The following is a 21223-nucleotide window of genomic DNA, read 5'->3' on the forward strand; positions in this document are numbered from 1 at the left end:
TCCTGGTCCGCACTAAGGCAGGTGAGTATTACGTTAGTGTTCCGTGAGGCTTGTCTGGCGATGCAGTGGAGTTGGCGTGCTTAAGGAGGGTTTGACAAGACTAATCTATTTGATAGACTAACTTGTGACAATCTTGTTAAGTAAAGATACTAGTAAGAAAGTACAATTTGAGTTGACCACAACGAATGTAATAATGAAATCCAACCCATTCTTATATCCGTTGCCTTTGGTCCTGCCATCCCTTACTTCCCTGCCATCCCTGGGATGGTTGTGATGTTGGGGATGGCTGCCATCCCAAGGCGTCCTGCCATCCCTCGGATGGTTGCCCTTGGCGGGATGGCACATCACGTGACCTAGCCCCGCGATGATCATTACCTTCTGACGTGGACGTCCATAGGCCTTCAGCCATCTCGTCATTTGTCAAGGAGAGAATCCTTCTTGTTACTTGTAACACTAAGCTACTATATATAGTGTTTCTAGCTACGTTATAGCGTTATTATCTATAGTTATCTATAGTAGAGATAGTGTATAGATAACTATAAGTAATAATACAACGCGATTAGAATAAGAAGAGATAAGTCCTATTACTTAGAAGTCTGCCTAGATATTCTTCTATATAAATATTATTAGCTAGATCTACATATAGGCTATAAGAAAGTCTATCTTATTAACGTAGTAGACGCCTTAGCGGGTAAGCTCTTTAATCTTACGTCTATACACGCGCTTAAGTAGTAAGAAGTAGCTTATATTAAGCGGCTAGAGAAAGTATAACGTATAAGGCGGCATATAGAGAGTAATAATCTTATTATTAGCATAGTACTAGTTAAACTCTAGCGTAGCGTAGCTACTATAGCTATCTAGAATAAGAAGCTAATAGACTCTAGCTATACGAGCTACTATATACTAATTAAAGTACTTTATCTACTCTACGCTAAGCTAATTAGTTATCTAGCTATTATCTAATACTATAATAGTCTAGTTTAATAGAAGACCTTAATACTAGCTATTCTAGTAGGCTTTACTAGATAGAATTATAAATAGTAGAAGAGACTAGCTAGACGCGTTAACGTACTTAATTACTATTACCTACTCGTAATTACCTAGCTATATAATAACTACTTAACTAATTCTATTAGTGCTAGTTATAACTTTTAACGTTATAGCGACGCCTATTACGAATCTAGTCTTATTAAAGTTATAGATATCCTAGTTAAGAACGCTCTACGTGTCACGGCGCTGGCTGAGTGGCCGGCGCGCGATCGTCTGATTAGCTGCCGACAGAATCCAGGTGAGGGTCCGAGCACCCGGATTCTGCAAAACCGCCGCAACTTCACTAGTGTAGCTCTTCGAGCTACGTCCTGTCTTCTACTCTATACTACCTGTAGTGAGAGCCTGTTAATTAGCTGTAGCAATAGAACCTGTACACGCGCCTGTCCTCTCTGCCCGTGAGCCCGTACCGTGACATTACGTAGCTCCTCCCCACAGGCCCGTGTATTTCACCGCCATAAACCGCCCCGAGCCCCCCTCCTTCCCAGAGACGCCTGACGAACTCACTGCTAGTGTAGCAGCGCATCCAGAGGAATAGCTAATGTACTTACGCAACACTGCCCAGTATACTCAGAAACTCGAGGAAAACCACGCCGCGTCCCAGGACCAGGAGCAGTCTCTGCGGATCCAGGTCAAGAAGAGAGAAGCTATCATTCAGTACCAGAAGGAGCAGCTAGCAGCCGACCAGAAGCAGATTACTAAACTCGAGATTGAAAAGACCCAGCTTGCTACAGCTGCCACACCTGCGGTACTAACACCCCCGGCCGTCACTACGTTTCCCCCTAACCCCGTTGGCGTTGCTAAGGCCTCCGCAGACGACCCAACGGGACCGCCTGCGCCTATTACTCCCCCAAGTTCCCGAACTCCCAGCCTTAGTGAGAGAATACCTAACCCAAAGGAATTTAATGGAACTCGAAGCGACCTACACCAGTTTATCCAACAGATCTACGGCAAGATAAGCGCGAACGCCGACCAATTCCCGCAGGCCACTAGGCGCATGCTTTACGTAGCAGGACGACTTACAGGTAAAGCGTACGCGCTAATGCTACCGAAGATCCAATACGGAATTCCCCAGTTTGTCGATTACCCACAGATGCTAGAGTACCTAGAAAGGGCCTTCGGCGACCCCAACCGCACCCAAAATGCCCAGAACCGTCTTTTCCAATAGAAGCAGAAGAACCTAGACTTTACCGCCTACCTGTCGAAGTTTCAACGCTTAGCTCTAGAGGCCGAGATGCCAGAGAGCGCACTAGTCCCCTTATTATTCCAAGGGATCTCCCGCGAGCTTCAGGATATGCTCCTCCATAGCCCCACCCCGTCTACCGAATACACGTCCTATGTCAACCATCTCCAGGCACTCGACAACCGTTACCGCCAGCACCAACAGCAGGTTAGCCGATCTCGAGGAACACCGTCCACTAAGAACCCCGGATATATCACTAGAGAGGCTATAGACCGCCCGTCCGCGCCCCATCCCGCCCCCCTCACTACCGCCGTTCCAGCGGACCCGATGGACCTAAGCTCTCAGAAGAACTTTACGACGGGAGAGAGACGAGAGAGAAACGAGTGCTTCCGCTGCAGATCGCCGCAGCACCAGGTCAGGGACTACCCACACCCAGATAATCGCCCAGCCCTACAGATCCGCTCCAGTAACATAGAATACGCCGCTAGTCCTACACGCCGCCGTGCCCCTACGCCCCCCCGAGGACGCCGAACCACCCCTCCACACTCGCCCTCCAACTACCGCCGTGCCAGCCCCCAGAGTAGCCCCAACCAGTCAGTAAATAGAGTGAGCCTGAACTGAGTCGCGTCCAGGCTCCCCTACCGCGCAACCAGAACCGACGCCGCCTAGTCCGTATTTCCGCTGCGTCTGCCAAGGAACTCTCAGTAAGCGAGGAAAGCGAGCTGAGGTCTAACCTGATGATACTGCCTGTTACCCTGAAGGTGGGGGAAGAGACGATACCCACCTACGCGATGACTAACACCGGAGCCGAAGGGAAGAGCTTCGTCGACCTAAACTGGGCCCAGAGCCGACAACTACCCCTACAGGAACTAAAACGACCAATCCAACTAGAAGTGTTCGACGGTCGAGAAGCCGAGACTAGGTCTATTACCCATTACCTAAAAACCGACATGGTAGTAGATAACCACCATGAGACTATCTGCTTGCTAGCTACGCAACTAGCACACTACCCTGTCATCCTAGGGATGCCCTAGATGAAGCTTCACGACCCCCGAGTGGGGTTCGCGAACCATACTTTCACGTTCAATAGTGAGTACTGTCGGAACAACTGCAACCTCCCCGACCGCCCAACCCAGATCCCTACCCTACATGATGTGCCTCAGAAAACGCGCCCTGCCGCCGTGCCTGACTGACCCGAGAAACTCCGTCACTTAGATATCACAAAGGTATCCTTGCGGGCTTGCGCAGCATACGCCCGAAGAAACTACCAAATTTTTAAAGTGTCGATTGAACAGATCGACGAGCTTCTGGCTAGCACTAACCCCCTAAACCCTTCTGATCCCGTAGACCTAGGAGACCTCCTCCCCCAGAAGCTCTGGGAGTTTATGGACGTGTTCTCACCTAAGAAGGCGGAGAAGCTGCCCCCACACCGCGCCCACGATCACAACATTCGCCTACTAGAGGGCAAGACCCCCCCTTTTGGCCCATTGTACCCAATGTCCCGCGAAGAGCTTATAGCCTTACGAGAATGGCTCGAGGAGAACCTGCGCAAGGGGTTCATCCGTCCTAGCTCCTCTCCCGCCGCGTCCCCCGTCCTCTTTATTAAGAAGCCCAATGGAGGGCTCCGCTTCTATGTAGACTACCGTAGTCTAAACAATATCTCTGTTAAGAACCGATACCCGCTCCCGCTAGTTAAGGAAAGCTTGAACAACCTGAAGGGCATGAAGTACTTCTCTAAAATCGACATCGTCGCCGCCTTTAACAACGTACGCATTAAGAAAGGCCAGGAGTATCTAACAGCGTTCCGTACTAGATTTGGACTATACGAGTCCCTAGTGATGCCGTTTGGCTTAACAGGTGCCCCTGCCACGTTCCAGAGGTTTATTAACGACACCCTACGAGAGTATCTCGACGTTTTCTGCACCGCCTACCTAGACGACATTCTAATCTACAGCCGTAGCCGAAGCGAGCATAAAGACCACCTAAGAAAGGTCCTAGCAGCCCTACGCAGGGCTGGCTTATATGCCCAGATGAAGAAGTGCGAATTCTTCAAGACTGAGACCACCTTCCTTGGAGTTATCGTAGGAAGGGAGGGTATCCGAATGGACCCGCGAAAGGTCGAGACTATCCAGAACTGGCCGACGCCTACCTGCCTAACTGATGTACAAGCGTTTATCGGGTTTAGCAATTTTTACCGCCGATTTATACGCGACTTCTCCAAGATTATAGCGCCTATAGTAGGCCTAACGAAGAAGAGAGTCAAATTTCAATGGAGTACTGCCTGCCAGGGGGCCTTTGATTGTCTGAAGTCGGCCTTCACGGAGGCGCCTATCCTGGCCCCTTTCGACTGGGACAAGGAGATCATTCTGGAGACTGACGCGTCCGACTACGTGTCGGCTAGAGTGCTGTCGCAGCACGGAGACGACGGGATTCTAAGACCAGTGGCATTCTTCTCTAAGAAGCACTCAGTCACGGAGTGCAACTACGAGATCTACGACAAGGAACTACTAGCAATTATCCGCTGCTTCGAGGAGTAGAGACCTAAGCTAGAGGGCACAGCGTCTCCTATCAAAGTAATTACTAACCACCGCAACCTAGAATACTTTACGACGACCAAGCTGCTAAACAGACGACAAGCCCGCTAGGCTGAATTTCTTTCCCGTTTTAATTTCAAAATTGTGTACCGACCAGGTAAGCTAGGAGCAAAGCCTGATGCGCTAACCAGAAGGTCAGGAGACCTGCCTAAGAAGGGGGATGAACGCCTCGAGCACCAGAGCCGGGTGGTACTAAAGAAGGAGAACTTCGAACCAGACTCCCTACAGGGGGGTACCCAAGAAACTTTCCCTAGTTCCCCCCTAGTCCTCCCTACTGCCAGCCCGGGTGAGGCTGCACCAAAGAAGACTGTCCGCTTTAGCGACGACTGCACGCTACGCCTACTCCCTATACGCCAACCTGCCCGCCCAAGCCTGCCACCTGAGAGAACCGCACCGCTGCTCCCGCCTCAGATCCAATCCATGTTCGATGACGGGTATCAGAACGACCCCGAGCTGTCGTCGATTCTATCCGCACTCCGCACCAACGCTAGACGGCATAAGAAAATCACACTTGCGGAGTGCGCGGAACGGGATGGGTACCTATACTACCGTGACCGCCTGTACGTCCCCGAGTGCCCGGAGCTGCATGCAGAACTGCTGCGCATGTACCACGAGAGCCCGGTTGCCGGGCATATGGGGAGAGCCCGCACGTACGAGTCTCTGTCTCGAGAATACTACTGGCCTGGCATGTTAGACTACGTTGAGCGCTGGGTCCAGAACTGCCACTCCTGCAAAAGAACGACCGCGTCCCGTGAGGCCAAACAGGGAGTGTTAAGACCCTTGCCGATCCCAGAGCGGGCCTGGCGAGACGTATCTATGGACTTCATCACACACCTGCCAGAGAGCCAGGGCCACGACGCCATCCTTGTGGTCGTAGATCGCCTGACCAAGATGAGACACTTCGTCGCCTGCCACGGAACCTGCGATGCAGAAGAGGTGTCAAGACTGTTCACGAAGCACGTGTGGAAACTCCACGGTCTGCCCCAGACGATCGTGTCCGATCGAGGACCCCAGTTCGTGTCTGCATTCTGGAATCACCTGACCCGCCGCCTAGGGATCAAGCCCCTCCTGTCCACCGCGTACCACCCCGAGACTGATGGCCAGACTGAGAGAGCGAACTCGTTCCTAGAACAGTACCTCCGCAGCCACGTGTCATATCTACAGGACGACTGGTCTACCTGGCTGCCTTTAGCAGAGTTCGCTGCGAATAATGCTATCAACGAGAGTACCCAGACCACGCCGTTCTTCGCGAACTACGGCTACCACCCGAGACTAGGATTCGAGCCAGCCCTGACACGAGACCAACCCGCCGCCCGCGATGCCGAGGAACTTGCCCAGAAGATGAATGCTGTCCACGAGTACCTGCGAGCCGAGATCTGCCTGGCCCAGGCCCGTCACGAGAAGTATGCTAACCGGAAGAGACAGCCTGCCCGCCACTTCCTAGTGGACGATACTGTATGGTTGGATGCCAGGAACATCAAGACTACCCGTCCCCAGAAGAAGCTAGACTGGAAGCTATTAGGACCCTACCGGGTCGCCGAGGTCGTTAGCCCATACGCCTACCGCCTAGAGCTGCCTGCGTCTATGAAGATTCACCCTGTCTTCCACGTGAGCCTGTTAAGACCTGCCGCTTCCAACCCCCTACCTGGACAACGCCATGATCCCCCTCCGCCTATCGAGGTCGAGGGGATAGAGGAATGGGAGGTGGAGGATATTCTGGATTCCCGATTCGACCGCCGCGGACGAGGAGGTCGCCCCCGCCTGAAGTACTTAGTGAAGTGGGCTGGCTACGACGAGCCAACTGAGGTCCCCGCCAGCCACCTAGAAAATGCCCAAGAGATCGTCAACAACTTCCACCGCCGTTACCCTGCCAAGCCAAGGTAATCGCGTCGACAGAGCTCCGCCTAGAGAGGGGAGTACTGTCACGGCGCTGGCTGAGTGGCCGGCGCGCGATCGTCTGATTGGCTGCCGACAGAATCCGGGTGAGGGTCCGAGCACCCGGATTCTGCAAAACCGCCGCAACTTCACTAGTGTAGCTCTTCGAGCTACGTCCTGTCTTCTACTCTATACTACCTGTAGTGAGAGCCTGTTGATTAGCTGTAGCAATAGAACCTGTACACGCGCCTGTCCTCTCTGCCCGTGAGCCCGTACCGTGACACTACGTCTAGCGCGTCTCTTTTACTAGCTTAAACTAAGCTATAATTATAATAGAATCCTTAGAAAGAGTACGCTAGCTACTAAACTTCTTAGTCTACTTCGTCTAAAGCTCTAGCTAGCTCTAGATAAAGTATAACACTTAGTATTTACCTATAGGTACTAGAGATAGATCTTAGCTATGCGCAGTAAGTAACGCGTCTACTATCTATCGTATATTAATAATATAAGGTAGAAAGCTATATTAATTAAGGTCTAGAATCTAATATACGAGAGACTGCTCTTTAGTAGGTAATAACTTTCTCTTCTTAGTATTAGCAAGAGCTTAAGGCTTACTACCTTAAAGACGGTTATAAAGCATTAAATAGAGGACATTAAATAGCTTTACAGCTTCACGTTAACTCTTAATTTAATATCTTTAAATTAATTAAGGTATAAAATAAAGTCTACCTTGCCTTTAAGGCGATAGAGAGCGTCGTTATCGTATCATAGCTATGATAGTGTAGAGCGTTAGGTTAAGTTAGGTGGGGTAGCCGGATGACTAATCTGGCCGGATAACTAATCCTTGACGTTAATTAAAAAGTTATTTAGCAACCCGATTTTTAGAAGTTCGGGTTAGGTAAGCCCTTAGGTACCCCCCTAAAAGTAGCTCCTTTTTAGCTTTAATTCTATATTCTAAACCATATTCATAAACTTTCTATATAAAAGTTAAAATACTACTTCAAAGCTTTAAAATAAGCTATTAATCATCTACTTTGAACTAGTAATCGCTAAGATATTTAGTAACCCGACTTAGCAACCCGAAGGCAACCCGCTTGCCAGCCTAAGTAGTCTATTAGCTATATCTCGCACGTTGTCTCTTCTACAGAGTAATTCTTAATTAGCCTTAACTATTACACGCCTAGTAATAGCCTCTTCTTCTAGTTTTGTTAGGCGCTTATAGTTAGGCTCGTAGTCGCGTTAAGAGTGCTTCCTATCGCGTCGTCAACGTATTATTCGTTTAGGGACGTTATAGATCTTTTTAGCACGTCAAATACTTTAAATTTAGTTTCTAGATAGCTTAGAGACTGCTATTTGCACGTCAGCTTTAGTATAGCCTCTTTAGGTTGGTAGTTGTTGAGACATCACGCGTTGTTGTTAGGACGTTATCTTAGTGGGGGAAGTGTGGCGCTAGGTGGGGTGCGGCGCTTGGTGGTGAAACACGTTATACCTACTAGCTAATCTGTTTTTGTGAGCGACGTGACCAGGTCCTTGGGACTAAGAAGTGCCTTGAGGAGTTTGGTTTGTTAGGCCGAACGAAGTATAACAGTCCTCCGGGGAGCGATCGTAATACACAGGTAAATCTGTAATTATGTTGCCTAAGTTTTTATATGAACGTACTGTACTAAGGAATAAGGATGCATTGAACTCAAGTATAGAAAATAACCCATTGGCACAAGGGTGAGAGCAGAGTGGCTATAGTAGTAAAAGACATAACATGTATCATTCCGAAGACACTATTTTTCCATCAAAGTGAACTGCTGAATGCCTTACATACGCATACCCCACCATGCTCAACTATCCTGCGTCTTCTGCAGTATAACTCTGATCATCTCATTCCCCAGCTTAGTTGCCTCAGGAAACCTGGGTTCAAAATACTTTTGAATCTGCTCAAACTTATCCCTGTAGCCATCAAAGTTGCCTAGGGTAACACGCGAGCTCCAATCTCTAGCTGCAAAAGTAAATTCAAGGTCATCGGCGCGGAACGTGTTGTCATCAATGGCCGTCTCAATGGCTTCTTCAAGTAGTGCAGGGTTGCAGAAGAGATACTCGGTGATTCCGAGCCACATGCGCGAAGGCTAAAAAAGCAGTGGTCAGTGAACCAAGGAAACTCTTGCGTATTTTGTCGAGGTTCAAAAATGGATGGTTCTTACCGGCGTGGAGCAAATCGTGTGGTCATAGGGCACTATGCCCAGCTTCCACCAACAGTCTACCATGGCGAGCAAGCTTAGGTGGTTGTTCTTCAACTTCTTCTCTGGAATTGTGCCTAGGGCGAACTGGTCAAGCAAGTCGTCCCGCAGCAATAGCTTCTTGCCACTTGCATTGTCACCAAACACAGCTTTACGCGCAGCATGCACACGTTCGCGTAGTTCATCCCGCTGCCCAGCGAGCATAAGCTTGAACAGTTCAGTGACTGATTCGGCATACTGCTTGATCTGCCTCTTGGCATCCGGATTGAGAATTGCCAGTCCAGCATACACGTGCCACTTGTTGGAATAGATGCGGAGAGTGATATTCATCTTGACATTTTCGATACCGCCAACGTAACGGGAGCTGTCCCACGGGTACTGGTTGTTGGCATACCATGCGCCACCCATACTCAAAAAGGCGGCGTGTGTTACTGCTTGCGTGTCCGCTGTGATGCGATCATGTTGCTCAGCACTAAGGTAGACGTGCTTCGAGCTAAGGCAGGACATGATATTCTCCACAAAAGCAAATTCATCGTCCGAAGCGCGGTACTTGATCAACACCAATGGTTGGCCTTTCGGATCTATACCAGGCCCATGGAGGGAGTGCACGGAGACGATGCTGACATCCTTGGGAAGGTGCTTGTTAAAAGCATCCATTTCTGGGGTCTTGCATGACGTTTGCCCGCCCACTATAGCGCCAACCTTGGTAGCTATACACAAGACAGGTCAGTTTTGGGCAATGTCAGCAGCAGGAGCATCGGCGCATACAAGGACCAAAGGCCTTCACGACCGCATCGATATTCTTGGCCTCAACGCTGTAAATGATGTAGTCGCTGCACCGAGACACGAGATGGCCGTTTTGCATGATTTCCACTCTGGGCTGGCACAATCTCAGCTTGAGTTCATTCATCGAGTTTATATAAAAGTGCTATCCTACAAAGTCCTTGAACTCTTCTACTAATGAATCGAACTTATCCGGGAGGTCACAAGCGTGGACCCTTGAGAGGCATCGTATTAGCAAAGCTGATCATGGTAGCAATCTGTGAGCAACTGGTTAGCAAAGTTCGCGCGACAAGTATGAACTAAGCGGATTGGAGTTGGTGTAGTTCAGAGTTGTATAAAGTTAGGTAGCGAGAATTCACATCATGGACGACGCCGTGGCCAGATGCTGAAAGCCAAGACGGTAACAGCGCGGACACGACGCCGTACTCGAGCCAAATGCACTCACGGTCATCATAACAGGGGGGGAGGGGAGTAAAAGAGGTCATGACTTACCAATTGCAAAACCAGTCGAGCTTGTACTATAGCACGCGCAAATGCACTCACTTCCATCCAGCGCTGCTTAGGCGCCGAGCATACATCTTGCCCATGTCGCCCATGCCAATGAGGCCAACACTCTTGCCGTCTTGCATGGTTGCAGTGGTGTCGCACGCTCCTGTGCGTGGGTGTGGTGTTGGTGATCAGCCCATGGCGAAAAGTAAAGGCAAGAACTGCAGGCGTCTCACGGCTGATGGAGAAAAGTTAGGTCGAGTCTTGGCGCGCTAACGGCGGCGTTACGTTTCTCCGCACACAAGCGATTTCCACCCACCAGAAAGTTCGTCTTTGCAGTCGCTGACAGCATCACGAATCCGCCAGTCACGCCCAGATCGTAATTACCGCCAAAATGCCTCCCAAGCAGAAGGTTGCCCGCGCTCCTCAGGAGAACATCCAGCTCGGACCCCAGGTCCGCGAGGTTCGTCATCGCGAGATAATTGGAAATAGCAGCATGAATTGACCATCTTGTAGGGTGAACTCGTCTTCGGTGTTGCCCGTATCTTTGCCTCGTTCAATGACACCTTCGTCCACATCACCGATCTGTCTGGCCGCGAAACCATCTCCCGTGTCACCGGTGTAAGTGCGCCCAAACGCACTCACTATATGCGACAGTCGCTGATCAGTACAACAGGGCATGAAGGTCAAGGCCGACCGTGACGAGAGCTCTCCCTACGCCGCCATGTTGGCAGCCCAGGATGTCGCCGCTCGCTGCAAGGGTAAGTCGGATATATTGAGAGGTTTCTTGTGCACAGACTAACATGTGCAGAACTCGGAATCACCGCTCTCCACGTCAAGATCCGAGCTACTGGTGGTAACGGTACCAAGACTCCCGGCCCCGGTGCCCAGTCTGCTCTCCGCGCTCTTGCCCGTGCTGGCATGCGCATCGGACGTATCGAGGATGTCACCCCTACCCCATCCGACTCGACCAGGAGAAAGGGTGGTCGCCGTGGTCGTCGTCTCTGAGCGTATGCGCAAAAGTGGCTCTCAGTGGTGGAATATGGCATGGCATGGTTTGCACGATTTATGGTTTCATGACCACAATAAAGTCGCGGGGAACGGCGAATCTGCCTGGTCTCCATGTTGAACTTGGCTTCTCGTGTGAGAGATAGTCGAGCTAAATCAACAGAATCCTTTTTAGTTTGAAAAGGCTTCCCGACAATGAAGTGCTATTGCTGTGTTGATCAAAAAGGTGTTCATTTATACATTACGATTACGACTTGTACTGGTATACCGTGATGGGCAACATTAGATGTCGACAACTTGGATGGAGTTGGCCAGGCGCCCTGTGTTTCCATGCATCTGGGCTGCGTTGACCATGATAGTATTAGGGCTTTGGCCTCCCCACACACGATCCCATAGTAGTTCCCTGACGCCGCGGTAAATAACCCTTAGGACGTTCAACCACAGGTATGGGTTCAGCAGCCCACGAGTCCATTGCGATTGGATCGATAGCCCTTCCCTATAGGCATCATGTGCTTTGTCCCACCAGACGACTGTCCGTCCAGCTCCCCAGTGTACGTGACCAAAGACGTGTAGAGCTGGCTTCACACGTCGAACCTCGGCCAGCAGGTGCTCGCAGCCTAGGCCCACTGGCAACGAAAGGTCGCGGTAGAATTTTGGTGGTGTATGCGTAACCAGAATATCTATGTCCTCAGGCACAGTCTCCGACCAAGCATCTTGGCCCCGCTCGTACTGGAACGCGTGAACATTCATAGGGTCACAGGCGGGTATTTGCGGCGCGCCATATATACATATGCGTCTCTGGCACTGATCCGCAGCCAGCAACGGCGTGTTCACACTGATAGCGGCAGCATCATTGCCATGCACAGGCTGGACCTTGATTGTGAGACTGACGCGTCGGTGCTGCAGGTAATGCACTCTCTTCCAGTTCAACGCGCCTCGTCGCTGCTCTTCCGGCAGCGAAGCCCGCACCCTCGGATCGAGAAACGTGTCGTGGTTCCCGCTAATCACTACAATTTCCTTGTGCGGCAGCGCACTCAGCCAATCAATCTGCTTTTGTATCTCTGCCACACTCCCGTCGTTGGTCATGTCACCAGCGTGGATGAGCACATCGCCATCGGGGACATTGTCTGGGATTTGACTGTGCGTATCCGATATGCAAACGACGCGTATGGGTAGTTCCTGAAGAGGCTTGGGCGTCGAGTGCAGGTGGTTGAGGAACTGGTAGGTGTGGTAAAGCATGAGCTTGACGGGCGCTTGGAACGAGAGGGCGGCTAAGGATGCTGGGTCGAATTCAGAGGGTGGGCGGTACCAGGGGTTCAGATGCTCAAGAAGCATTGCCGAGGGGCGGAGGGTACGTGCTATCGCTTTTGTGGCGGGCGGATCTTGGAGAGCGTGCCGTGTTGTTGTAATCATCAGTAATGCATAACAGAGTGACTAATGTCTATATCCTCTAGTCTAGTATATTTCGCTTGAATACCCAGAACTCTGTCTATTTATAGCAACAATCAAGGATGATACTATTACTCGTTTGGATTGATATCAGATTTACAAATCTATTTAGAGAACTCCTATTAAATTACTTACTTGACCGCATACTAGATTCTTCACGACTACCTATGTTTGATACAACGATAGATGCTACTCGTCAACACCCTATACACCTAAGAGAATCCTAATATCTGTAGCGGAGGTGAGCACCAATGCCCACTAAGTCAATACTACGTGACAACCACTCGGCCGCAGCCAACCCACCAGCAAAAGGTAAGCACGAGAATAATCTGAACTGATTATTCTAGTGTAGTATAATATATATAGGCATGTAACTCCGTTACAATATCCATCTCCCTGCTTCAATCTCGATTTCCCCTCTTCGTGTTACTCAACTATACTTCCTCCTCGTGGCGTTGCTTAAACATACAGGACGTAAGCTGATGGTAGCTTGTGGCTGGAAAATCTGTAATTACTATTTATACCCTAGCGTCGATGAAGAGAAGTAAGGGGTGTACTACAATTCTCAAGGAATCGGTGGGATACCGTAAGTTTTCCAGCGAACTCCCACGGTTGTGAATGTTTTCGAGCAGCAGAAATCACATGGCCGGAATTTGGTACAACTATGTACGCATCAGCTGTACAAAACAACAGTTGTGAGGATCAAGAATACAAGAGCTAATTCATGTATACGTCCCCATTTGCTCAACATCCCGAACACAACACAACAACCGAATCCCGGGTATCAGAAACAAAGTTGAAAAATAAACCTTTCCGCAAACCACACACCCCGTTAAATCACTTCCCCACAGAAACCTTTATTTCTTTTCCGGACTTACTCCGCTTTCAAACTCGCACGACTCCCCGATATCGCAAATGCCAAAGCCGCCTCTACCATGCTCAATACCCTTCCATTCACATGCCTCCTTGAGCTCTTTTGGCGGCGCCATAACCTCTTCCTCTGTCAAGACCCAAGTTCCCCAGTGCATGCCGAGCGCCCTTACACAGCGAGTGTCAATGAAGATGTTGACTGCGTCTTTGGGATTTGCATGGACGTTGCTGAAGGCCCAGCGGGGTTCGTATGCGCCAATGGGAATGAGGCCAAGATCAAAGGGGCCTCTGTGTTTACCTATTTGCGCAAAGGCCGGGCACGTAGGGAGGTGTGAGTATGCGGCCGAGTAGTCGTCTTCGGTTGTGGGGATGCCTTTAGGGACGGTTCGGTAGCCAGTATCGCTGGAAAAGAAGAGATTTGCTCGTCAGTAAATTGGATTCCTTGAACGGAGAGAGAAAAAGTCACAAAAGTGTAGAAGGGGAGAATGTTGTTCGTAGACATACCCGGCAAAATATACTTTTGAACCACCAGACTCGACGCTCCAGCTTGCCCAGAGGGTCTTGCACTTGTCAAAGGGACCTCTGGCACTGACATGCTGACAAGGCAGTGCCCCAATGGTCGCGGTGATGATGCCACTACTGCTCATCTTCTTGCCTATCTCTGTGTTTCCACTCGGCACAACAGATAAGGCGTCGTTTTTTTCTTGCAATTGCACGTCCCTGCTCTCCCACCAGTCCAACTCGGTCACGTTGGTCACACCGCTGTTAAGAAACCACTCCTTGTTGCCCAAGGGCGCAAAATAATGTGCATCGGGGAACTTTTGGTGCAGCCGCTGAATGGTCGGGTAACTAAGGTGATCATAGTGGTTGTGACTGATAACAACGGCGTCTACAACGGGTAGATCTTCAATCTCGCAAGGAGGAGGCGTGAACCGCTTTAGACTCTTGATGTTGACGGGCGCACAGCAGTCTTCGAAGACTGGATCAAAAAGTACGCGGAACCCACTGGGAAACTCGACGTAATAGCATGCATGGCCGAGCCAGGTTGCGCGTAATTTGGGTGTTTCGCGAGTAGGGAGGAAAGACGCAGTGTGAACGGGGACGGTGGGTGGCGTGGTGTCTGGACTGTTTGCTTGACCAGTGATCTTGCGCCTGAATGAGTATGTCAGATTGTGATTTCTGCATAGATGTTTGTTTGCAAAGAAACATGGGTAATGAGGAAACAGGAGCCCTTACCAACCCAGGCCTGTGAGTAATTGCCACGGGGTGGCTTCGACATAACTGTCCCATGGATTGGTAAACCCCTTGCCGTTCTTCAAATGATGTCTCTTATCCGCTGCGTCCTCGGGTGTGGCAGCAATCTGCGCTGGATTGCTCACTGCAGCATACAGCCCAGCACCAATAGCTGCGCCTCCGATCGAACTCATCTTGATTGTCGTACTAAACTGCGGTGTTTGCAAGAAACACTGATAGCTCCGAGCTTTGCGTTGGTACTGTGTAAATCGCGGTCTGTTTACCTGTAGTCTCAAGCGACTAGAAAAAAGCGAGACCAGGGAAGGCATTGCATATATATATATATATGTGAATACTTACACAGCGTTAGGCTCGGTCTCACCAACTGCTGCGGCTGTGGCTGGCTATGCACACGCACACACACGCAAAGGCTCAGACACGCGCGTTCTTCTTACAGGCGGACGAAGAAGATTAGACCCCACGGTCTCTGGTCCTTCAGAGTTGGCGGTAAGACTGCAGATGAGTCTCAAGCGGGCAAGGAGCGCGGCATAACGGAGTTAACATGGTTGACGTAGTGAGATAACCGAGCCATGTATGTGGCTAGCGTTGCGCAGCACATTGCTATAGGCCCACCCAATCCACTCGCCGTTTTCTCTCGCCATCAACAGGGAATCCGTGTTCGGACAAATTTGGCATGGGGTTGCACGATCTATTGTTCACTGTTTTCAGCTCGAATCGAGAGACTGACTGGTCAGGGTTCGTGTGTTGGTCAGCCTCGTGCATAGCGCGCTGTTGCCTTTCCGCGGGGTTTTCGGGGAGTAGTTCGTCCGTCCATGTAGACCTGCCAGCATGAAGAAAGACATGCACCTCTAGTTAATACTTATCCTTCGGATTTTGTCCTCTTTAGGTGATGCTGAGGTTAGCCATGAGGTTTTGATGCACACACAATCAATTCAAGATCTGTATGTCTCGCATGTGAGCAAAGCGGCGATCGCGCCAGCAAAGAGCGTTGTAGCATCAGTTCTACGATTTCTTTCGCTTCACTCTCATACTATGACGGAGAATCGATATACAGCCATGAACGCACACTCTGAATATGATATGCCAAGATGAAAGCAACTCAGATTGAATCGCATGCACTGGACTAGTCTTCTATTTACGAGAAGAAGCCACTATCTTCTAATACCCTGCTCTGCCAACCCAAAAGGCCTATGAAGCCCAACTCATGCCCTCACGCTCCCAAACCACTTGATCATACACAACAAAGAGAAAACACTCCATCACTACCGACGGTTGGAACCCGAGAAGAGTCAGATTTTCCTTATGCGACTTCGTCGCTTTTCTAGGATTTTTTTTTCGCATTCTGTTGTGTCCTGGGATATCAGGATCTTTCGATGTATAACAGTAGTACACTAAAGAAAGAAAGAGAAAAAAGCAAGAAAACCCCCAAAATAATACTTCCTCCGTTTGCCCAAAATGATGCACAGGCTGAGAAAAGCCCGTAAAAAAGCGAGAGGTATTTTGTTCCCACCGCCCCGAATAGAATAAAGCGAATTCCGTATCACCAATCTTGTGCCATTAATTACAACCCGACTACAGCGGAAGGCGACAATTGAAGAAGGAAAAAAACATTCATGAACGTGATAAGCAGCCCTCCAGCAATGGCAGATCCGTTGGTAGCCGCCAACGTATGGAGTGCGAGGAGTGACTTGACGCCCTGGAAGCGCCAGCCTGCCCCAAAGAAGAAACAACCATGAACCAATGGATAAAGGAGCCCTCCCGTGCATATTCTTAGAGGAAGCGCTGAGGAAATGAACAATCGTAAAAGTGCAAGGTGGCACCCGAGGTGGTAAAGCATTAACGCCGAGAACCCACAATTTCGCTGACATGCTCCTATCAGACCATGGACAAACCAAAGTCTAAAACGTAATACCCATGATAAAAAAGAGCGAAAAGAGAAAGAAAAGCGGACGACAATTGTGAAATCTATCGTGCAAAATAATTGCAAGCTTGATGCATTTTCGTAAGATCCGGAGTGGCGCCAATATGTGTGCAAATAGCTTAGGGAATAGGGCGGTTGCGCCGTAGGAGGATCCGGTAGTCTAGGCTTGAAGGAATCGAAGCGACCAAATGTATCCAGTGGCCGAGACTGGATGATCCGGGTGGTGGCTTCGGTAAGCCGGGGTACTTTGTGTAAATGAGCAGAAACTTTTTGAACAAAGGAAGCGCTGAAATAGGACGACGAATGTGTATCCGTGGAAAGTCAACAAGACTGCGTCGCGATAATGTCCAGCTCATCGAGGCCAGCTTTAGACAGTGACAGCCTGGGGGCCATAGCCGGGAGCCATGAAGTATGGCGGATGTCTTTGGACACAGTACGCACATCCACAACTCAGGCCATGCTGGTTCCACGCAGAAGGCGTGTACTGTGAGTAGGCTGGTGGGCCATAGTTGGACGACTGCTGGGACGCCTGTACAGGGGCGGGCTGAGACAAGGGTGGGAACCCGAACATGGTGCGACGCGAATATCCCTCAACGGGAGCCCAAGTGCCCGTTGCGCCATAGTACTCGGGAGTGGCGGGACCCGTGGTAGGTGCAGACGCAGGGGAATGTTCGCTTGCGGACCTCCATGGATCGTATTGGGAATAAGAAGGAGTGTTGTAGTGTGCAGACTTGGGCGCATAGTCGTACGATGGAGTGTAAGCCTGCTGCATCGGCAGAGGAGGAAGCGGCTTATTGGAGTTGAATGAGCGTCGGTGCATCGTGGTGTCAATGGGACTCAGCTTGCTGGTACGGTCTGCGCGGGCAGCAGCGGTCTTTTGGTAGTCCTTCCAATGCTCTGACCAAGAGGTCCAGCCCTGTTGCTCCGCGGGGTCGCGATGAAGTTTAAACTTGATAGCGAGGAGCCATTCCAACTCGAGCTCGTTCAGCTCAACAACCTGGATACCGCTGACCTCTGACCAAGAACGGTTGATGAAGGTGTTGTCATCCAAGAACTTGCTACCAAGCACCAGCGCAATAGTAAGCAGGCGGAACAGATGGGTATCCGTCTTTGGCTCGTGAGCCAGCATCGGCATCCTGTTGGACAGATAGAATATGCTGAGCAGGATGGTTGCCGAGGGAAGCCTCGTGGCACAAAGGACTTGGTGTACCCATTTTCGGAAGGTGGAAGGCATCATTCGACCGGGGGTGATGAGGCGCAGGGCTGTGTCGCATACGAAATCGGTCATGACCTCCATGTCGTAGTCCAACTTGGCTGAGACGCCACCAACGGGCTTCTCTTCCTTAGCCTGCTGACCTACACGCTGGTTGTATTCGTGAAGCCGCTGCTGCTGCATTGCTGCATCCGCCATCGAGTTTCCAGACTGCATGCGCATCGGGGGAAGAGTCGCACCCATGGGATCATAGAACGAGTTGGCGGGAGGGAGACTAGGGGGCGCAGTGCTTAGGTAGGTGCCGGCCTGCGGGTACATGGGTGGCATGGCGATGGCCAGTTGGCCGTAGCGGTCTGCGAAGTCGTAACCATCATCCTGTTGGCGGATCGTAGGACCAGCATAAGCAGGCTGTTGCGGTGGGTATGATGCACCGCATGCAGAGTGATAGCTGGGTACGAACTCTGGCGGAGAGAGCCGTGGCATGTTATGCCGGGGGTAGAAGGAAGGCATGATGGTGTCGGACCGTCGCAGAGAGAAGACTGGCAAGGCTCCTGGCGCTGTGTTAGTGAAGGCTTCTAACAGCAACAAGTACGGCGTGGCGCGTCGTATGGGCGCTGGAAAGATTTGTTGGCTTGTGACGTACAGTCTTCTCGTTGGTGCCGCCTCTAGAGTAGCCTACGGACCCTCTAACAAGATGTGCTCATTCAAGGAGAATTTGTCGCCTGCGAGGAGTGTTTGTTGTTGTGTGTTGAGGATGTTTGGCACTGCTTGTTGCGTGGCGCGTACGTGCGTACGTGCGTGTGTGGGTGCGTGCAGGCGTCGAGCGGGAAAGGGTAAGATGAGATGAAAGCGGCCGAGTGTGCGTCGACAGGTAACGGGCAACTGGCAGTTGATCAAGAGCAAGCCGGGGCTAAGTCAATAGATCCGGCGATGCGTGGTCGGGAGGGCAGAACGACGTTGCTGGGGTCGGGGATGTTGTGGTGGATGGCGCAGAGGAAGCAGAGATTGAAACCGAGCCAGGCCCAATTACGCAGCGCAAGCCAAAACCAGAGGCGAGGATTGCACACCGGGTGTGTGTGAGAGAGGAAGAGGCAGGCGGCGAGGCGCTTGATGTCGGAGACTGCAGCCGGGATTTGTCTTCTCTGGGCCAGACAGATGAGTCGAGCCAAGAGTGGCAGTACACTGATGGTTTGCAGTTGGGCTAGGCCTGGAGACAGAGCAAGCGTCGGGTCAAGTTGCTGAGCGGCTTGGGGGTGCCGTGACAGCCGAGATTTGATGCGCACGTCCGCTTGGCTGGGGTCACTGTGTTGCAACGAGCAACGCCTGCAACGATGAGATGTGAGGAGATGGGAGGGGGTGGTCGAGGAGGACGAGGAGGATGAGGACGAGGAGGGAGAGAGGGAGGGATGGTGGAGGGGAGGGGGAGATGGGGGAGATGGGAGGGGGCAGGGCAGGGCAAGGCAGGGCAGAAAGCGGTGATGAGTGGGTGGTGTGTCGTCGAGGCAGTTAGCGAGGCCTAGCAACCGCGAAGGGGCCTTGTACGTAGTAGGACGCCCGTCTCCATCCGAAGGGTGCGCCTGCAACAACGGTTCATTACATGTGTGTGTGCCCACTCATGTGCTATGAAAACTCTGCCTCTTGCGGTTTAGTGGGTCATCATGTCTCCCCCCTCCGCCCACGGCTTGCGGTGACTACCGCTCATGACTCCTGACGCAGGAGTGCTGCAGTGGTTGTGCACGCATTGGAGCGAGCGAATGCACTTCCAAGACGCCCCAAGCCAATGAACGCCGTCAGGGACCGCCGTCTGCGCCTGCGACCACAGCGAGCCACGTATCGCCCGCCTCTCCTCGTGCAATCCGGCCTCCCGCCCTCTTTTCGGCATGCCTGCAGTAGCGGGCTGGCTGGGCCGCTGCGCCTGGAGAGGCCTGAGGTGAGGGCCAGCAATCCAAGCAGCGAACAGGCGCCGCCAGACGAGCGCGTGGCATTGCGACTGTGCTCGAGTGCCTCATTGTTTAATATCTATCCAAAATTAGGGGGCCATATTGGCGGCTGCATCAGCATCAGCAGGAGCAATAACAACAGACACGAGCCGAAGGCTGTGATTGTAGCACGCAGCAGGAGCCTATGTGTCCTGGCGCTTCTCTTCTTTGCTTTGGTGATGGTGATGGTGGGCATCAAGACGCAAAGCCCACGAATCGCAGCCTGATGGCGATATCCACCACCGTCACGTCGGGCCCGTTCGCCATGCGTGAAAAAAAAAATCGTGCCGCCGCGGCCGTTGAGCTGCTGCCTCCCACGACAGGTGGCCCACGGAAGCGTCAGACATTTACTGTAGGTGTCGGCGAGCGGGGGCCACGACCTATGACCTATGACTATACTACTACATGCTGCACGAGTGCAGCGCAAGTAAGGTGCAAAGGCAGCAGTAGCAGGAGACGAGCACGACGATGCGGAGCTGTGGTGCGATCAGCGTGACCTTTGCACATCGATCCCCAAGCCCGAACACCACGGTGGCGGTGACAACGTCGGCGGCGAAAGCGGGCTGGGCTGGGATGCAGATGGCATGGGCATGGGTGCGGCCGGTGGGTGGGCGTCATCAACCCTACACAGTACACCTACCGCCTCCGCCTCCGCCTCCTCACCACCCACAGCCTGTGCAACTGCAATCGTCACTCGCAGCCCCCAAGCGCTCGGCACGTCGTTCTGGGCTCGGTGCAATTGCATAAGCAAGTGCCCACCCTGTCCTCTTGGGATGCATGTGAGTGTGTTCGAGGCCGGCCACCTGCTCCACCCAGCACCTCCGACCGCCAGCCCCTGTGTCGCTGGCCATTGGCTGCTGGCCGCTCCATCGCCTTGGTTACGCTCGCTGCTCGCCCATGGGCACGGCAATGTGTGGCTTCAGGCACCACACGATTCGCCTGGGTCACACAGCGCGGCCACCCGGACCCCGTGGGCCATTGCCGCCGCCTGACGTGGCGTCAATTTCCATCTTGTTTGGACGAGATTGCCCTCAATTTGACGCCGGCGACTGGGTACGGTGAGGGTGGGCAGCTAGAAGGAAAAAATCTCATAGAACATGCGGCAGCCCTTGGTCGATTGGCTAGCCAGCCTGTCACTCTCTTACTGGCCTGATTCGGCCTAGCCCCGCGCCGCCGGCACGTGAAAGACGGCCAGCGCCAGGCTGCTGCGAGTGCGAGGCCTGGCTGCCAACCGGGCCCCCAGCCCTTGTCTTGCTGCTGCACCCGAACATCACGAGCGACACCTGGCCGCTCCTAGTGGACCCCCCCCCCCCGGCCAACACCACGTCTCCTC

The 21223-nt window shown here is 51.9% G+C and overlaps 8 protein-coding genes across 8 annotated transcripts; 3 read left to right on the forward strand and 5 right to left on the reverse strand.

The window, feature by feature from the left end:
• COCSADRAFT_97082 (uncharacterized protein) lies at positions 1 to 357 on the forward strand (the record flags this gene model as incomplete). The annotated part of the gene is made up of 2 exons (XM_007704963.1): positions 1 to 43; positions 173 to 357. Coding segments are annotated over 2 exons (228 nt in total), but the record flags the coding sequence as incomplete, so codon positions are not given.
• Positions 358 to 8531: 8174 nt separating this feature from the next.
• Positions 8532 to 9792, reverse strand: COCSADRAFT_29078 (uncharacterized protein; the record flags this gene model as incomplete). The annotated part of the gene is made up of 3 exons (XM_007704837.1): positions 8532 to 8816; positions 8892 to 9637; positions 9696 to 9792. The coding sequence occupies 3 exons, from the start codon at positions 9790 to 9792 to the stop codon at positions 8532 to 8534; spliced, it is 1128 nt and encodes a 375-aa protein (XP_007703027.1).
• Positions 9793 to 10462: 670 nt separating this feature from the next.
• COCSADRAFT_235630 (uncharacterized protein) lies at positions 10463 to 11345 on the forward strand. Its single transcript, XM_007704964.1, has 4 exons — positions 10463 to 10659; positions 10713 to 10817; positions 10873 to 10957; positions 11008 to 11345. Exons 1-4 carry the CDS (start codon positions 10591 to 10593, stop codon positions 11202 to 11204), a joined length of 456 nt encoding a protein of 151 aa, XP_007703154.1. The 5' UTR covers positions 10463 to 10590; the 3' UTR covers positions 11205 to 11345.
• Positions 11346 to 11486: 141 nt separating this feature from the next.
• Positions 11487 to 12539, reverse strand: COCSADRAFT_97832 (uncharacterized protein; the record flags this gene model as incomplete). The annotated part of the gene is made up of 1 exon (XM_007704965.1): positions 11487 to 12539. One exon carries the CDS (start codon positions 12537 to 12539, stop codon positions 11487 to 11489), a length of 1053 nt encoding a protein of 350 aa, XP_007703155.1.
• Positions 12540 to 13148: 609 nt separating this feature from the next.
• COCSADRAFT_39487 (uncharacterized protein) lies at positions 13149 to 15275 on the reverse strand. Its single transcript, XM_007704857.1, has 3 exons — positions 14760 to 15275; positions 14028 to 14675; positions 13149 to 13925 (listed from the first exon to the last, which is right to left on the reverse strand). The coding sequence occupies exons 1-3, from the start codon at positions 14948 to 14950 to the stop codon at positions 13511 to 13513; spliced, it is 1254 nt and encodes a 417-aa protein (XP_007703047.1). The 5' UTR covers positions 14951 to 15275; the 3' UTR covers positions 13149 to 13510.
• A 743-nt stretch (positions 15276 to 16018) lies between these two features.
• COCSADRAFT_235670 (uncharacterized protein) lies at positions 16019 to 16855 on the reverse strand. Its single transcript, XM_007704966.1, has one exon. It carries the CDS (start codon positions 16643 to 16645, stop codon positions 16169 to 16171), a length of 477 nt encoding a protein of 158 aa, XP_007703156.1. The 5' UTR covers positions 16646 to 16855; the 3' UTR covers positions 16019 to 16168.
• A 210-nt stretch (positions 16856 to 17065) lies between these two features.
• On the reverse strand, positions 17066 to 18394 carry COCSADRAFT_97699 (uncharacterized protein; the record flags this gene model as incomplete). Its single annotated transcript, XM_007704967.1, has 1 exon — positions 17066 to 18394. One exon carries the CDS (start codon positions 18392 to 18394, stop codon positions 17066 to 17068), a length of 1329 nt encoding a protein of 442 aa, XP_007703157.1.
• A 1397-nt stretch (positions 18395 to 19791) lies between these two features.
• On the forward strand, positions 19792 to 20882 carry COCSADRAFT_29083 (uncharacterized protein; the record flags this gene model as incomplete). The annotated part of the gene is made up of 3 exons (XM_007704838.1): positions 19792 to 19841; positions 20020 to 20317; positions 20382 to 20882. The coding sequence occupies 3 exons, from the start codon at positions 19792 to 19794 to the stop codon at positions 20880 to 20882; spliced, it is 849 nt and encodes a 282-aa protein (XP_007703028.1).
• Between the last annotated feature and the right edge of the window lie 341 nt (positions 20883 to 21223).

Source organism: Bipolaris sorokiniana, assembly GCF_000338995.1.
Source record: "Bipolaris sorokiniana ND90Pr unplaced genomic scaffold COCSAscaffold_13, whole genome shotgun sequence".
Taxonomy (NCBI): domain Eukaryota; kingdom Fungi; phylum Ascomycota; class Dothideomycetes; order Pleosporales; family Pleosporaceae; genus Bipolaris; species Bipolaris sorokiniana.